This window comes from Mesoplodon bidens (assembly GCF_964165515.1).
Source record: "Mesoplodon bidens genome assembly, chromosome: X".
NCBI classification, from domain to species: domain Eukaryota; kingdom Metazoa; phylum Chordata; class Mammalia; order Artiodactyla; family Ziphiidae; genus Mesoplodon; species Mesoplodon bidens.
Genome location: NC_138163.1, coordinates 93714463 through 93732952, shown reverse-complemented (window position 1 = coordinate 93732952; position 18490 = coordinate 93714463). Strand labels below are relative to the sequence as shown.

At 41.8% G+C, this 18490-nt stretch overlaps 1 protein-coding gene across 5 annotated transcripts in view; it reads right to left on the bottom strand.

Moving 5' to 3' along the window:
• PHF8 (PHD finger protein 8) overlaps nt 1-14719 on the bottom strand; it is a 91948-nt gene extending 77229 nt beyond the window's left edge. For 2 of the 5 annotated variants that reach the window (XM_081222642.1, XM_081222641.1), the window contains exons 1-2: nt 13890-14719; nt 12796-12985 (exon numbers count right to left, since the gene is read on the bottom strand). In XM_081222642.1, coding sequence (XP_081078768.1) covers nt 12796-12893 — 98 coding nt within the window. In that variant the 5' untranslated portion in view covers nt 12894-12985; nt 13890-14719. The remainder of the gene's footprint in view (nt 1-12795; nt 12986-13889) is intronic. The other 3 variants (XM_081222638.1, XM_081222639.1, XM_081222640.1) reach the window with 2 other exon arrangements.
• Between the last annotated feature and the right edge of the window lie 3771 nt (nt 14720-18490).

Here is an 18490-nt window from a genome sequence, read left to right as displayed (position 1 = left end):
GTGGGAGAAGTGGATGAAGGTGGTCAAAAGGTACAAACGTCCAGTTATAAGATATATAAGTACTGAGGATGTAATGTACAACATGATGACTACTGCTGTATAGTATATTTGAAAATTACTAAGAGTAAATCCTAAAACTTCTCGTCACAAGCAAAAAAACTTATTTTTCTTTCTTTCTCTCTTATTTGTACCTATATGGGATGATGGATGTTAACTAAACTTATTGTGGTAATCATTTCACAATATATGTATATGTAATTCAAGTCATTATACTCTATACCTTAAACTTAAACAGTACTATATGTCAATTATATCTCAATAAAACTGAAGGAAAATAGATTGAAAAAAATGAATAGCGCTTCAGCAACAAAGAAATCCACACTGAGAAACAGCAATAAACAGGGAATTCCCTGGCGGTCCAGTGGTTAGGACTCAGAGCTTTCATTGCTGTGGCCCAGGTTCAATCCCTCGTTGGGGAACTAAGATCCCACAAGCCATGGAGTGTGGCCAAAAAAAATAGCATAATCAAAATCCTGAAAACAAAAGACAAAGGAAAGATCTTGCGATCAGTGAGAAAAATGACATTTCCCAAAGGAAAACACCAACTTAAATGACACAGGATCTCTCAGCAGAAACCATGGTGGGCAAAAGGAAGTAGTACAAGTTTTCAAGGCCTGAAAGAACTGGAAACACAGAATCTGATATCAAATGAAAGGACCCTTCAGGAATTCAAGGGGAAATCAAGACATTCTCATATGAAGGAAAACTAAGAGTATTTGTTGCCAGCAGACCAATTCTAAAAGCATGGCTAAAGGAAGTTGTTTAAACGGAAAGGAAATGATAAAAGAAGGACTTTTAGGAACACTAGGAAGTAAGTGAGAACAAGGGAAAGAGTGAAAATATGGGTACATAAAATATACTTTCCTTCTCCTCTTGAGTTTTCTAAATTATGTTTGAGAGTTGAAGCAAAAATTGTAACACTATATGATATGGTTCTCAAAGTATGTAGATGAAATATTTAAGATAATTATAGCAGGGGAGCATAAAGGAATTTAAAGGCAAGTAAGGTTCCTGCTCTTCAATCAAACCGGTAAAATGTCAATACCAGTTGATTACACTCAAAAACATTATAGATAAATCAAAATGGAATTCTTGAAAAGATTTAAGTAACCCAAAGGAAAGCAGTAGAAAGAAAACAGAATGAACAGAGGGAACAAACAGAAAACAAAAAAATAAAATGACTAACTTATGCCCTAACATATCAATAACTGCATTAGGTATATATCGTCAAAATATACCAATTAAAAGATATTGACAGCTTGAGAATGAAAAATGGAGCTGGAGGAATCAGGCTCCCTGACTTCAGACTATACTACAAAGCTACAGTAATCAAGACAGTATGGTACTGGCACGAAAACAGAAAGATAGATCAATGGAACAGGATAGAAAGCCCAGAGATAAACCCACGCACATATGGTCACCTTATCTTTGATAAAGGAGGCAGGAATGTACAGTGGAGAAAGGACAGCCTCTTCAATAAGTGGTGCTGGGAAAACTGGACAGGGACATGTAAAAGTATGAGATTAGAACACTCCCTAACACCATACACAAAAATAAGCTCAAAATGGATTAAAGACCTAAATGTAAGGCCAGAAACTATCAAACTCTTAGAGGAAAACACAGGCAGAACACTCTATGACATAAATCACAGCAAGAACCTTTTTGACCCACCACCTAGAGATATGCAAATAAAAACAAAACTAAACAAATGGGACCTAATGAAACTTCAAAGCTTTTGCACAGCAAAGGAAACCATAAACCATAAACAAGACCAAAAGACAACCCTCAGAATGGGAGAAAATATTTGCAAATGAAGCAACTGACAAGGGATTAATCTCCAAAATTTATAAGCAGCTCATGCAGCTCAATAACATAAAACAGCTGAGTGAGCCAGAGTCCCAGAAGTGGCTGCTCCTTTAACCCTGTGCTGTCTTGAGAGAAGAACAGACGCCCTCCGGCCACCTACACGAAGAGGCGGGGCCAAATCCAAAGCTAAGACACAGGAGCTGTGAGAACAAAGAAGAGGAAGGGAAATCTCTCCCAGCAGCCTCAGAAGCAGCGGATTAAGCTCTGCAATCAAACTGATGTACCCTGCATCTGTGGAACACATGAATAGACAACAAATCATCCCAAACTGAGGAACTGTGTGGATGAAAGGTTCTTGGTGCTGCAACCAGGGGTCAGTACTGTGCCTCTGGGGTGGGAGAGCCAACTTCAGGACACTGGTCCACAAGAGACTTCCCAGCTCCACATAATATCAAATGGTGAAAATCTTCCAGAGATTTCCATCTCAACACCAGCACCCAGCTTCACTCAACGACCAGCAAGCTACACTGCTGGACACCCTACGTCAAACAAATAGCAAGACAGGAACACAATGCCACCCATTAGCAGAGAGGCTGCCTAAAATCATAATAGGTCCACAGACACCCCAAAACAAACAACCAGACGTGGACCTGCCCACCAGAAAGACAAGATCCAGCCTCATCCTCGAGAACACAGGCACTAGTCCCCTCCACCAGGAAGCCTACACAACCCACTAAACCAACCTTAGCCACTGGGGATAGACACCAAAAACAACGGGAACTACGAACCTGCAGCCTGCAAAAAGGAAACCCCAAACACAGTAAGATAAGAAAAATGAGAAGACAGAAAAACACACAGCAGGTGAAGGAGCAAGATAAAAACCCACCAGACCTTACAAATGAAGAGGAAACAGGCAGTCTACCTGAAAAAGAATTCAGAATAATGATAGTAGAGATGTCCAAAATCTTGGAAATAGAATAGACAAAATGCAAGAAACATTTAACAAGGAACTAGAAGAACTAAAGATGAAACAAGCAACGATGAACAAAACAATAAATGAAATTAAAAATACTCTAGATGGGATCAAGAGCAGAATAACTGAGGCAGAAGAACGGATAAGTGACCTGGAAGATAAAATACTGGAAATAACTATTGCAGAGCAGAAGAAAGAAAAAAGAATAAAAAGAACTGAGGACAGTCTCAGAGACCTCTGGGACAACATTAAACACACCAACATTCGAATTATAGGGGTTCCAGAAGAAGAAGAGAAAAAGAAAGGGACTGAGAAAATATTTGAAGGGATTATAGTTAAAAACTTCCCTAATATGGGAAAGGAAATAGTTAATCAAGTCCAGGAGGCACAGAGATTCCCATACAGGATAAATCCAAGGAGAAATATGCCAAGACACATATTACTCAAACTGTCAAAAATTAAATACAAAGGAAACATATTAAAAGCAGCAAGGGAAAAACAACAAATAACACACAAGGGAATCCCCCAGAAGGTTAACAGCTGATCTTTCAGCAGAAACTCTGCAAGCCAGAAGGGAGTGGCAGGACATATTTAAAGTGATGAAGGAGAAAAACCTGCAACCAAAATTACTCTACCCAGCAAGGATCTCATTCAGATTTGATGGAGAAATTAAAACGTTTACAGAGAAGCAAAAGCTGAGAGAGCTGAGCACCACCAAACCAGCTTTACAACAAATGCTAAAGGAACTTCTCTAGGCAAGTAACACAACAGAAGGAAAAGACGTACAATAACGAACCCAAAACAATTAAGAAAATGGGAATAGGAACATTCATATCGAAAATTACCTTAAATGTAAATGGACTAAATGCTCCCACCAAAAGACACAGATTTCCTGAATGGATACAAAAACAAGACCCATATATATGCTGTCTACAAGAGAGCCACATGAGACCTAGAGACACATACAGACTGAAAGTAAGGGGATGGAAAAAGATATTCCATGCAATTGGAAATCAAAAGAAAGCTGGAGTAGCAATTCTCATATCAGACAAAATAGACTTTAAAATAAAGACTATTAGAAGAGACAAAGAAGGACACTACATAATGATCAAGGGATCGATCCAAGAAGATATAACAATTGTAAATATTTACGCATCCAACATAGGAGCACCTCAATACAAAAGGCAAATACTAACAGCCATAAAAGGAGAAATCGACAGTAACACACTCATAGTAGGGGACTTTAACACCCCACTTTCACCAATGGACAGATCATCCAAAATGAAAATGAATAAGGAAACACAAGCTTTAAACGATACATTAAACAAGATGAACTCAATTGATATTTATAGGACATTCCATCCAAAAACAACAGAATACACATTCTTCTTAAGTGCTCATGAAACATTTTCCAGGATAGATCATATCTTGGGTCACAAATCAAGCCTTGGTAAATTTAAGAAAATTGAAATTGTATCAAGTAACTTTTCCAACCACAACACTATGAGACTAGATATCAATTACAAGAAAAGATCTGTAAAAAATACAAACACATGGAGGCTAAACAATACACTACTTAATAATGAAGTGATCACTGAAGACATCAAAGAGGAAATCAAAAAAATATCTAAAAACAAATGACAATGGAGACACAACGACCCAAAACCTATGGGATGCAGCAAAAGCAGTTCTAAGAGGGAAGTTTATAGCAATACAATCCCACCTTAAGAAACAGGAAACACCTCGAATCAACAAACTAACATTGCACCTAAAGCAATGAGTGAAAGAAGAACAAAAGATCCCCAAAGTTAGCAGAAGGAAAGAAATCATAAAAATCAGATCAGAAATAAATGAAAAAGATATGAAGGAAACGATAGCAAAGATCAATAAAACTAAAAGCTGGTTCTTTGAGAAGATAAACAAAACTGATAAAACATTACCCAGACTCATCAAGAAAAAAAAGGGAGAAGACTCAAATCAATAGAATTAGAAATGAAAAAGGAGAAGTAACAACAGACACTGAAGAAATACAAAAGATCATGAGAGATTACTACAAGCAACTCTATGCCAATAAAATGGACAACCTGGAAGAAATGGATAAATTCTTAGAAATGCACAACCTGCCAAGACTGAATCAGGAAGAAATAGAAAATATGAACAGACCAATCACAAGCACTGAAATTGAAACTGTGATTAAAAATCTTCCAACAAACAAAAGCCCAGGACCAGATGGCTTCACAGGCAAATTCTATCAAGCATTTAGAGAAGAGCTAACACCTATCCTTCTCAAAATCTTCCAAAATATAGTGGAGGAAGGAGCACTCCCAAACTCATTCTACGAGGCCACCATCACCTTGATACCAAAACCAGGCAAGGATGTCACAAAGAAAGAAAACTACAGGCCAATATCACTGATGAACATAGATGCAAAAATCCTCAACAAAATCCTAGCAAACAGAATCCAACAGCACATTAAAAGGATCATACACCATGATCAAGTGCGGTTTACTCCAGGAATGCAAGGATTCTTCAATATACGCAAATCAATCAACGTGATACACCATATTAACAAATTGAAGGAGAAAAACCATATGATCATCTCAATAGATGCAGAGAAAGCTTTCGACAAAATTCAACACCCATTTATGATAAAAACCCTGCAGAAAGTAGGCATAGAGGGAACTTTCCTCAACATAATAAAGGCCATATATGACAAGCCCACAGCCAACATTGTCCTCAATGGTGAAAAACTGAAAGCATTTCCACTAACATCAGGAACAAGACAAGGCTGCCCACTCTCACCACTATTATTCAACCTAGTTTTGGAAGTTTTAGCCACAGCAATCAGAGAAGAAAAAGAAATAAAAGGAATCCAAATTGGAAAAGAAGAAGTAAAGCTGTCACTGTTTCCAGATGACATGATACTATACATAGAGAATCCTAAAGATGCTACCAGAAAACTACTAGAGCTAATCAATGAATTTGGTAAAGTAGCAGGATAAAAATTAATGCACAGAAATCTCTGGCATTCCTGTACACTAATGATGAAAAATCTGAAAATGAAATCAAGAAAACACTCCCATTTACCATTGCAACAAAAAGAATAAAATATCTAGGAATAAACCTACCTAAGGAGACAAAAGACCTGTATGCAGAAAATTATAAGACACTGATGAAAGAAATTAAAGATGATACAAATAGATGGAGAGATGTACCATGCTCCTGGATTGGAAGAATCAATATTGTGGAAATGACTCTACTACCCAAAGCAATCTACAGATTCAATGCAATCCCTATCAAACTACCACTGGCATTTTTCACAGAACTAGAACAAAAAATTTCAAAATTTGTTTGGAAAAACAAAAGACCCCGAATAGCCCAAGCAATCTTGAGAACGAAAAACGGAGCTGGAGGAATCAGGCTCCCTGACTTCAGACTATACTACAAAGCTACAGTAATCAAGACAGTGTGGTACTGGCACAAAAACAGAAAGATAGATCAATGGAACAGGATAGAAAGCCCAGAGATAACCCCACACACATATGGTCAACTTATCTTTGATAAAGGAGGCAAGAATGTACAGTGGAGAAAGGACAGCCTCTTCAATAAGTGGTGCTGGGAAAACTGGACAGGGACATGTAAAAGTATGAGATTAGATCATTCCCTAACACCATACACAAAAATAAGCTCAAAATGGATTAAAGACCTAAATGTAAGGCCAGAAACTATCAAACTCTTAGAGGAAAACATAGGCAGAACACTCTATGACATAAATCACAGCAAGATCCTTTTGGACCCACCTCCTAGAGAAATGGAGATAAAGACAAAAATAAACACATGGGATCTAATGAAACTTAAAAGCTTTTTCATAGCAAAGGAAACCATAAACAAGACGAAAAGACAACCCTCAGAATGGGAGAAAATATTTGCAAATGAAGCAACTGACAAAGGATTAATCTCCAAAATTTATAAGCAGCTCATGCAGCTCAATAACAAAAAAACAAACAACCCAATCCAAAAATGGGCAGAAGACCTAAATAGACATTTCTCCAAAGAAGATATACAGACTGCCAACAAACACATGAAAGAATGCTCAACATCATTAATCATTAGAGAAATGTAAATCAAAACTACAATGAGATATCATCTCACACCAGTCAGAACGGCCATCATCAAAAAATATAGAAACAATAAATGCTAGAGAGGATGTGGAGAAAAGGGAACACTCTTGCACTGCTGGTGGGAATGTGAATTGGTACAGCCACTATGGAGAACGGTATGGAGGTTCCTTAAAAAACTACAAATAGAACTACTATATGACCCAGCAATCCCACTACCGGGCATATACCCTGAGAAAACCGTAATTCAAAAATAGTCATGTACCAAAATGTTCATTGCAGCTCTATTTACAATAGGCAGGAGATGCAAACAACCTAAGTGTCCATCAGCAGATGAATGGATAAAGAAGATGTGGCACATATATACAGTGGAATATTACTCAGCCATAAAAAGGAACGAAATTGAGTTATTTGTAGTGAGGTGGATGGACCTAGAGTCTGTCATACAGAGTGAAGTAAGTCAGAAAGAGAAAGACAAATACCGTATGCTAACACATATATATGGTATCTAAGAAAAAAACCATTGTCATGAAGAACCTAGGGGTAAGACGGGAGTAAAGACACAGACCTACTAGAGAATGGACCTGAGGATATGGGGAGGGGGAAGGGTAAGCTGGGACGAAGTGAGAGGGCGGCACTGACATATATACACTACCAAACGTAAAACAGATAGCTAGTGGGAAGCAGCCGCATAGCACAGGGAGATCAGCTCGGTGCTTTGTGACCGCCTGGAGGGGTGGGATAGGGAGGGTGGGAGGGAGGGAGATGTAAGAGGGAAGAGATATGGGAACATATGTATATGTATAACTGATTCACTTTGTTATAAAGCAGAAACTAACACACCATTGTAAAGCATTCATACTCCAATAAAGTTGTAAAAAAGAAGAAAAAGCGATTGGCAGAGTGGACAAAATTAATTCTGAACTATATGCTGCTTACAAGAAACTCACTTCATATATAATGACATCAGTTGAAAGTAAAGGGATAGAAAAAGATACCAGGCAACCTTTAATCAAAACAAAGCAGGAGTGGCTATATTAATGGCTATATTAATATCCTATAAAGTGGACTTCCATGCAAAGAAAATTAACAGAGACAGAGAAGGACATTACATAGTAATTAAAGGGTCAATCCACCAAGACACATTAATCCTAAATGCATCTGCTTTCAAACAACAAAGCTGCAAGATGTTAGGCAAATGATAGAACTGAAAGGAAGAATTAATAAACTGACAATTATAGCTGGACACTTCAACACCTCCTTCTCAACAACGGACTGAACAATTATACAGAAAATCAGCAAAGAGAGGAGAATTCAGCAACACCATCAACCAACAGGAGTAAATCAACATTTACAGAAAACCCCTCCCAACATCAGCAGGATATACATTCTTTTCAAGTGACCATGGAACATTTACCATGACAGACCATATCCTGGGCCATAAAACAAACCCCAGTAAATTTAAAGGAACTGAAATTGTATAGAGTATATTCTCTGACCGCTATGGAAACAAATCAGAAATCAATAACAGACTGGTAACAGGAAAATCTGCAAACACTTGGAAAGTAAACAACATACTTCTATATAATTCATAGGTCAAATGTGAAGTCTCTAAGCAAAATAAAAATTATATTGAACTACATGAAAAAGAAAACATATCAAAATTTGTGGGACACAGCTAAATCAGTACTAAGAAGGAAACCAATAGCACTAAATGCTTATATTAGAATACAGGAAAAGTCTCAAATCAATAAACTAAGCTCCCACCTCAAGACATTAAGAGGAGCAAAATGAACCCAAAGCAAGCAGAAGGAAGGTAATAATAAAGTGCAGAAATCAGTGAAATTGAAAACAGAAAGACAATAGGGAAATTCAATGGAACAAAAGCTTCCACTCTGAAAAGATCAATAAAACCGACAAATCTCTAGCAAGTCTGACAAAGAAAAAAAGAGAGAAGAGACAAATTTTCAATATCAGGAATGAAATGAGATGTCACCACAGAGCCAGCCTGCAGCCATCAAAAGGATAAGGGAATACTACAAACAATTCTACACACTTAAATTTGACAACTTAGAAGAAATAGATCAATTCCTTGGAAAGCACAAACTACCACAACATATCCAATACAAAATAGATAATTTAAATAGTCCTATAACTACTAAATGAACTGAATTCATAATTTTAAAACTCCAAAAAAAGGTTAAAGATAATTAAGCAAAGTGTTTAGCATAGTGACTAGCAGACTAGCTAGTGCTCAATAAACAAGGGCCACTACCATTTTATTTAAATCATCACAACCACTCTTGGGGAAATTGAGGCTTCACAGAGATGAAATCCTTTGCTAAAAGTAACAGAGTCAGAATTTGAACCCAGATCTGAAGCCAGTGCCATTTCCTCTAGAGTTTAGAGTCTACACCACAGCCACCACCTTGGGGATATGGCAACCAATACTTCCTTTATAGATAGGAAAACTGTAGAGGAGTGAGATTTTGCCAAAGCCCCAGACATCAATAAATGCTTGCCAACTAACTTCCTCCACCAGTGTACAGCAATGTTTCTCAAAAGTTAAGGTACATCAGAACCTACCTGCTTGTTAAAATATAGATTGCCAGGTCCCAACCCAAGAATTTGCATTTTTAACAAATTCCCAGTTAATGAACCACATTTTGAGAACAACAGTGTACAGTAATGATATGTTAGCCCACCCATCCCCCAATATCAGAAGCTGTCACACTCTACAGAAAGGGAAGGAACTGAGGCAGAATAATACTCTAAATCAGTGGTTCTGAGAGTGGCCTCTGCTCACATACTGAATCAGAAACCCTGCAAGTGGAGCCTACCTATCTCATCTTTTAAGAGGTCTTCCAAGTAATTCTGACACACCCTAAAGTTTGAGAACCACTGTTCTACAAATCAAAATGCTCTTCAAAATCCAGCCCTTTAAAATAGAGGAATGGAGCTATACCATTTTTTTTCCCACTTTTGAGAACCTGGGCTCTGGAGCCAGATAATTCTAAGTTCAAATCCAGACTCAGAAAGTAACTTAACCTCCATGAGATCCAGATTCCCACCAGCAAAATGGAATAGTCACCTTCCTTGCTATAACCTTACCAGGAAGTAACATGGCATTACTAATCCCCAACTGGACTTTAAGAAATCTGGCCTAAGGAAGTCATCAGAGATGTGAACAGATTTATATCATCTATAGGCATTTGTGGGCTTACCTATTGTGAACAACCGTGAAAAGTCCACAATATTTAGTAATTTTCAATTATGCTAAAGTACAGACTTAACTAGAGCACTATGAGCCTGGTGTGTGTGTGTGTGTGTGTGTGCGCGCGCGTGTGCACGTGCGCGCACACGCAATGCACTGAGTAAGCAAGAACAGCCACCCACCAAGGACCTGATTCTCAGCTGGCTTCCTTATTCTCTGGCATCCCATAGAGAAAAGCATGATAAGAGCTAAAAGCTTGGTCTCTTTCACAGGAAAAACAATTAAGGCAGTTAACTTATGTCAGGGTGTGCACAGAAACACAGGACTCGCCACAGAAATGTGATTAAGGAGGGGCCTGGCCCATAAATCCATTTCCATATTTGTAAATTTGGAATTATTAAATGCCTCAGTGGTGTTCCTTGTAAATGTCAAGTCTCTACTATGCAAAGATGTTCACCGCAATGTTTTTCTTTTGTTTCAACAAGCACCCAAATAAAAATGCAAAACATTTCCAGAACCCCCAAAGTTTCCCTCACATCATAGTATTATTTATAATATAAAAAAGTAGAAATAACCTAAGTATCCAACCTCAGAGGAAATGACCAAGTAACTGGTGACACAGATATACGATGGGACATCAGAAATTAGATCAATATTTAATGACCTTAACTTTATAATGTTAAGTAGGAATAAAAATCACGTTACAAAATGGTACTTATAATACAACCCCATGTTGTAAAATATATGTTTATATTCTAAGTCAAATGATGGGAGTTAATGCAACAAAAAAATTAAACAGTAGATTGTTCTGGATAGTAGGCTCACAGATGAATTTTATTTCCTTCTTTATTCTTTTTCTGTATGTTCTACAATGAGTATGTCTCACATAGTCAGGGAAAATTTTTTATTATTATTTAAAAATGAAATACCTAACTTTCAGGCTTGGATGTGGATTAGATGAGATAAATGTATGCCAAGTCTCTGTCATGGGGCCTGGAACACAGTAAGCACTCAGGAAGCATTCATTCCTGTTTCCTATTCCCAGACTGCAGAGTTAGGGTCTCTGTATTGTGGGTAGGAGTTCACTTTCCAGGTTTAAACCTACACAATCGAAAGCAAGGGCCACAGGCAATAGCTTTTTTCAAGACAACTCATTCATTTGTTCATTCAAAAATGTACTCAGGGGGCTTCCCTGGTGGCACAGTGGTTGAGAGTCTGCCTGCCGATGCAGGGGACACGGGTTCGTGCCCCGGTCCGGGAAGATCCCACATGCCGTGGAGTGGCTAGGCCCGTGAGCCATGGCTGCTGAGCCTGCGCGTCCGGAGCCTGTGCTCCGCAATGGGAGAGGCCACAACAGTGAGAGGCCCGCATACCGCAAAAAAAAAAAAAAAAGAAAGAAAAAATGTACTCAGAATCTATTATATGTTTAGCATTGAACTAGGTTCTGAGGATACCAAACATGAAAAGCTGACATCTCTGCCCTCAGGCAGCTCTTGCTAATGAGTGACACAGACGTATTTATAACTATGATATGATGAAATAATCACTTTCAATAAGGATGTACACAAAGTGCCATGGGAACATGACACACAGTAATACTCAACAAAGATCAGCTGAATATGAATTTGGACGTGCTGCACAGGGCAGTCCCTGCTAAGAGCAGAATTTTAGTAGCACCAACACCTTCAGTTTGGTCTTGGGTGTGATAGCAGGAACAGCTCCTTTGGAAGGGACTAATGACAACTGAAAATTCTAGAATCTAACAACATGCAACAGGAGGAGGGCGCCATACACTGTTTTGTTGTACTCTAATGTACAAATCCCTCTCAAGGTTTTCTTTCCAGAGCTGGGATATAAGTCCCAATAATGGGATAATATTACAAGTTTATTCCACACACTAACCTCTCTGGAATCCTGGGTGACAGGTGCTTATGTGCACACATGTTTAGCTGGAGGGAATTCATTAGTGGTTTTACTCCTCCTGTTTTACCCAACATCTCCTCTGCTTAATTCAATTTAGCTGGATGGTTCTGCAGATAAATACCCTAGAAATAAAATACTATTGCATTTCTGCCTCCATTTACTGAGTGCATGCAAAATGCTTTAAGTAAACAGGAAGGATGTATTAGATATACTTCACGGGTGAAAACAGAGGCTCAGAGAGGCAAAGCAACTTGCCCAAGGTCACTCTGATAATAAGTTGCAAAACCACAACTCAAATCCATATTTGTTGGACTCAGATATCTCAAAAATGCAGTACTGTCTCCCCCAAAGACAGCATCTGACGCAAAACAAAACTGCCAGAATACAAAAATGATACATTCTTTGTGGCTGGAAAGAAACTATTTTTCTAAGGGAAAAAAACAAAGAAACAGAAGAAGGGTACAAAGAAGAAATACATATGGGAAAAGAAAAAAGAGGAGAAACCAGAGGCCAATGTCAGCTAGGCCCTAGTCTGCAAGGAAGGATGTAAGAATCTGGGTCTGGGAGGTGGGTTGCTGTTAACTGTCTGCAAGAGAGGGGAAATAAGTTTCTGAGCGGGAACCTGAACCAGAGTTGAGAAAGGAGCAAGCGAGTGAGCACCTGGTCACTACACCCTGTCCAGCGTGCCCTGCCCTCCTTACCTGCCATGAAACCAGTCCTGGCACATGTCACACTCGATCATGAAGCGGGTGACATCGTAAGGAAGCCGACAGAGGCAATACACCGGTACCGAGGCCATCTTCGCCTGGCCTTGGAGCGTTCTGCGGTGGGCCAGGGTCTCAGCGTCAAAGGGAGCGGGAGGCGGCAGCACGCGTCCTCTCTGGACGAAGGCTGGGCACAAACAACACTTTTTACAGAGTGAATCAGGTCCCTCAGCTCACAAATGGGCAGTTACCACTGCCGGGATGCAACACAGCTGGTGCGGCTGTAGGGGGCAATCGGAGAAAGTCCACCGGCCGCCAGAATTTCTTTAACAAATAAAGAACGGCGCTCTGCCATCGAGGCTTTTTTTCCCTCCTTACCTCCTTCAGCCCCCAGGGTCAGTGATAACTTCTTTCCGGGTTTCAGGGAAAGATCTGATGCCTTTTCAAGAAGGTTCTTTAACCCCTCACTGCACCCTCTCCTTGTTAGCAACCTTGTTTCCCAGGGCTCTCAATATTTATGACACAAAGCATAGCCTAGAGGATGAGGCTGGGGGTACCTCAGAAAAAGCCACTTCTCTCACCCCCAAAATAGACGCAACTAGAGAGAGATGAGGGATCCTTGGAAGTCCTCAGATTACTCGACAATTACCTCGATGTCTTCAGCAACGAGCACACAAGACTAGGCGCCCAACTCAAATCACAGTTCTGGGGTCCTGTTGTGAGTTTAAATGATCTGCTCTTTCACTCTCAAAATCATTCCATCCCCGACCAATCGGGAGTCTCATCTCCCCAACAACTGAAATAAATCTCAACCTCAAAACTGATCAGCTCACCCTCTACTTCAAAGACGACAGGGTTCTTACTGCACCCCCAAAACTCGAAAGGATCGCTTCAAAACCCCTAAACTGACTAGAATTTCCTCACACTCCTGCAACCAAGCCAGGATTTTCCTCCCACAGCTCTGAAACTGGCAGGTATCTCCTCACAGCCCCCTCAAACTGACCAAGACTCCCCTGTCCCCCAAAACTGACAGGGATCTCGTCACAGATCCCAAGAGTGACAGGAATATCCTTGCAGCCCCCGAAACTTACGAGAATCTCTTCACGCCTCTCAAACTGACAGGAACCTCCTCACGCCCCAAACCTGACAAGAATGTATTCGGTCCGGAACCCTACAGGGACCTCCTCATCCGCAAAGCCGCAGGGATTCCTCACGCCCGCGGAGCTCAGTCCCACCGAAGCGCCGGCGGCCGGGCTCGCTCCGGAGCTGCTCAGCGCCTCGCTCAGTGAAGGTTCGGCCAGCAGTTCCGGCCCCACAGGCGACGCGCACCGAATTCTGGGATCGTCACGGCAACGCGGCGAACCTTTCTCGCCTTATTCTCGAGCCACCCGCTGGGTCGCGCGGCCCTGGTCGCGCGGCCCTGGCCGCCCAGCGGTGCTTCAGGGCAGCTTTCTCCACAGCTCTGCCCCGGGCCCGGCCGTCAGGGCCTATTGGAGCCCGCGGCTCGGGCCTAGTCCGGCGGCCGCCTGACGAACAGGCAAGCGGCGGCGTCGCTGGGCAGGCAGGAGATCGCCGCGAGCAAACCAACGAGGAAGGAGATGAACCGGCGACCCGGTTGGAGAAAAACAGCCCGAAAAATCGCCGGGAGAAGCCCGGTGGCGGTGATGGGCAATTCAGAGTAGTCAATAAAGTTTATTCAAAACAACGAGGAAGTTGAGGCGGAGAGGGGAGGAGAAATACGGGGTAAACAGCTACCATGTTGAGAGTGGCGGTGCCGCCGCGGGTAGGCGACCCGACCGCCATCTTATGAAGGCCGGACACGCGAGGTAACCGCGGCACAGGCGGGGAAGGGCGGGCCCCGGCTCCCGCGTGACGCCATCGGGGGCGGAGCGTCACCTTGAGAAAGGGGGCGGGGCTCGGCCACCTTTGGACCCGCTCGACTCCCCAGGTACCCAATCGACGCTGAGAACCCGGAACCGAAAGGCGGGGAGGCCGCCATCTTAGGCGAGGCAGGCGCTTGGCTCCATTTTGAGTGGGGCCAGAGTCTTCCCCGCCTTCCCCGGCCTTCGCCTTCCCCCTACTCCGGGCGAGCAGGGAGTTAAGCAACCCGCCCCCCCGACCAACATCACTGACACACTGTCACTCACTCTCTCCCCTCCTCCCCAGACACACACACCCTCCCCTCACACACCGTACACACACACCCTACACACACACACCCTCCCCTCACACACACACACTCCCTCCCCTCACACACACACCCTCCACACACACACCCTTCCCTCCTCCCAACGATCTTTTTCCTCTTACGAGAGGAGGTGAACTCTGAGTGTGCTCCGCAAACTTAATAGGTGGCGGCGGGGGGCGGGCCTTTGGCCCGGGTGGAGGCGGGGCGAGTACTCACAGGTTTCCGTTCATTGAGCACCTTCAGCTGGCCGGCCTCTTTCACACGGTCTCCGGGTCGTTTACTCTTCACCCTGCAAGGGAAGCTCTGTTATTATCCCAGAGTGAGGACAAGCGCTTAGGGAAGCCAAGTGGCTTAAGTTTCAGAGCCGGGAAGTTGTTGAACCTTGCACCCTCTACTATCCCCCACCCCACCCCGCGTCCTGCCCTCGGTCCCTCGATCGTAATTCCTCCGTAAATCCTCTGTCCCCAGCTACCTCTGAAATCTCTCTTCTTTGATCCCACCCCAGTTCACTTTAGTTCAGTTCAGATACAGTTCAAGGATTTCCATGCACCTGTCCCACGATTTTCTAACTACAACCTGAGGGTGGGGTGGGAGAAGAGGTTGAATGAGTGGAACTCCACACACATGCTTCAAGGTGGCGCTGGTTTTCTCAGACATTCTAGAATATTCTCTAGGAATACTCTATTTCATTTTCTTAGGGTCCAACTGCTTTAGAAAAGGAAATGTGCACACCAGTTTCCTAAGTGATGGTGGGTTAGGCCCTGGGGATACAATGATGAAAAAGAGGAACGCTGCGGTGGGAGATTGCCAGCCAGTGCAGGAGACAAACTTGCAGGTAAACAGTTGGAATACAGCATCTAGTAAGCACGCAGATACCTCTTGCAAAGTGCAGAATGAGGCTAAGAAAGTGCCTCAGAAGCTGCTTGCTGCTGTCAAGGAAGATTTCAGAGAGACTTGGAGGGTATATAAAAGTTCACTAAATTAAGAAGAACATTGTATATAAAGGATTATCATGTACAGATGCATGGATGCACATGGGAAAACATTTACAAAAAGAAGTTGAATATTAGATTTTATCCTGTAAGCAATAAGAAACCATTGTAGGTTTTTGAGCAAAAGCAGCAGAGTCACATTTGTGGCTTAGCCAGAGGACAATCCAGGTTTAGTGGGACCTGAAACTTGTACCGTTTGTGAGGTAGGATTCCATTAAGAAAAGAATATAGACTTGTGAATACAAAATTATGTTCAAAGGTAGACAGAGTATTTCTAGAAGTCATTCCTACACCTGGGTAATAACTATAAATAGAAGCGGTACAAACATATAAATGTCCCCACTAAACCCAAACTAAATGTATCCTGCAAATCAACTTCCACTTAGATGGATCTCAAAAATGTCTGAGGCAGCTCCAGCACCACCTAATACAAGGAAAATGTGACCAGGAAAACTCTCAGTGGAAAGGGACAGCAATTTTAACCAATTGTGGTTTAAATATATTTTGCAAACTTTATAAAACATATGACCATGTGACCATATGGCAAGTGACAAACCATGCAGCTTAAGCTTTCTTAGCTAAACGAGAAGGCAGGAGGGTTTTCACTTCAGCAGCACATATATTAACATTGAAAAGACAGAAGATTAGCATGGCCCCTGTACAAGTCTGACATGCAAATTTATGAAGCATTCCATAATAAATGAGAGAAAAATGGGAGAGGCAGAGAGGAGGAGGCAGTCGCATTAGTCATGAAAAAAAGATGAGGCCTGAATCAGAAAAGTTGCAGCAGGGGTAAAAAATGATCAGATAAGTGGGATATTTTGGAGGTTGAATAGGCCGGGCTAGGAGACTAATTGAAAATAGTGGGTGAATGAGTGAAAGGAGTGTGAGTTCATTTCTAGGTTGGGTGTCATTTCTGGATGATGGTGCCATCAACTGAGCCAGGGTACACAGAAGAAAAAGCAGGTTTCGTGGGGAAGAAGAGACTAAGTTCAGTGTGGAGTATGTTGAGTTAAGGTGTATGTGGAACATTAATTCACTCACCCAACAATTCTTTGTTGAGCATCTACTATGCACTAGGCACTACAGTGAGGATGTAGCAGTAACCCAGAGGGACTAGGTGTGAGGATGTAGCAGTAACCCAGATAAGGTCCTGGCCTTCATGGTGCTAATATTCTTCATGGGGATCAGTCAATAATCAAAACAAATACAATTTCATTCATATATTTATTGAGCACCTACTATATACAAAGTACTGTTCTAGGCACTGGGGATTCAGACAAGGTCCCTGCCCTCCTGTGATTCACATTCCAGAGAGGGAGACAGACAATAAAGTGAGTAAAATAAGAGAATTTCAAACTGCAGTGTGTGCTATGATGGAAATAAAACAAGTTATGAGACAGAGAAAGATTTGAATAGATGGTAGTCTATTTTAGACAGTCAAGGAAGGCCTCTTAGATAAGCTGGCATATGAGTGGAAGACCTGAATAACATGAAGAGCTGGCCAGGGACAGGGTAGGAGGAATAAAAGTACAAAGTCCCTAATTTGGTGGTGGGGGCCAGTTCAGGGCACTCTCTCAGTAATACTGCCTGAGCATTTATTTATGATGGACTGGGTGGGGTATGGGTGGGGTTTTGGGGTGGCATCTCCAGACATGAGTAAGAGACCCTGTGTATACCCTTAAGGAGTATACAATCTAATGAGGGAAGCAAGGTTCAATGAACAATAACAGGCTGAAAAAGGTCAAACACTAAGTGCTACCTAGAGGTATGAACAACACGTGTAGGAACAAAAAGGTAGCCACAATTAGTTCAAACATATTCAGTGAGTGTGTCAGGAAAGGCTTCACAGGAGATGGCACTTGACCCAGGTACAGTGGTACCCACCCGTAAAAGTTCTTCCCCAGTGATATTGGGTATTAGAGTTGCGGGGTAAAGGATAACGGGGGAGGCAAAGCTGTCAGGGGCCTGAATCCGAGGCAGTTAGATTTGCTGACAAAGGAACTCACACTGCCATGGATGGGAGGCAGCCAGCTGTTGCCCTGGAAATATGTGCTCTAGTTGTGTCTCACATCAGTGCACGATCTGAACTGGCCACCATAGTACAAGGCTGCCCTGGAAACTTTCTTCCTCTACCCCACCTCCACTTAACAGCTGTAAACATTTACTTTTAATTACATAGGCAATAGTATATGCATTTCCATTGTAAATAAACATCCAAACAGGCTGAAGATGCCCCTGACTGACCACCACTCAATCCCTGCTTACTTTCCTAGAGGGAACCTCAACGAGCTCTTTTCCGATTCATCTCTCTGCATATAAGTACATATAACTGTTGAGAGGAAAAATGATGAGGGCCAAAGTGGACTATAAAATACGTGAAGAAAAATGGTAAAAAATGGGAAAACATTACATGAGGAAGAACAGACTTGCTCCAAAACGGACTTGAAAGTACAAAGACAGTGAAAACAAAAGACAAAATAATGACAAATAACATTATCTGAGAAGTTAC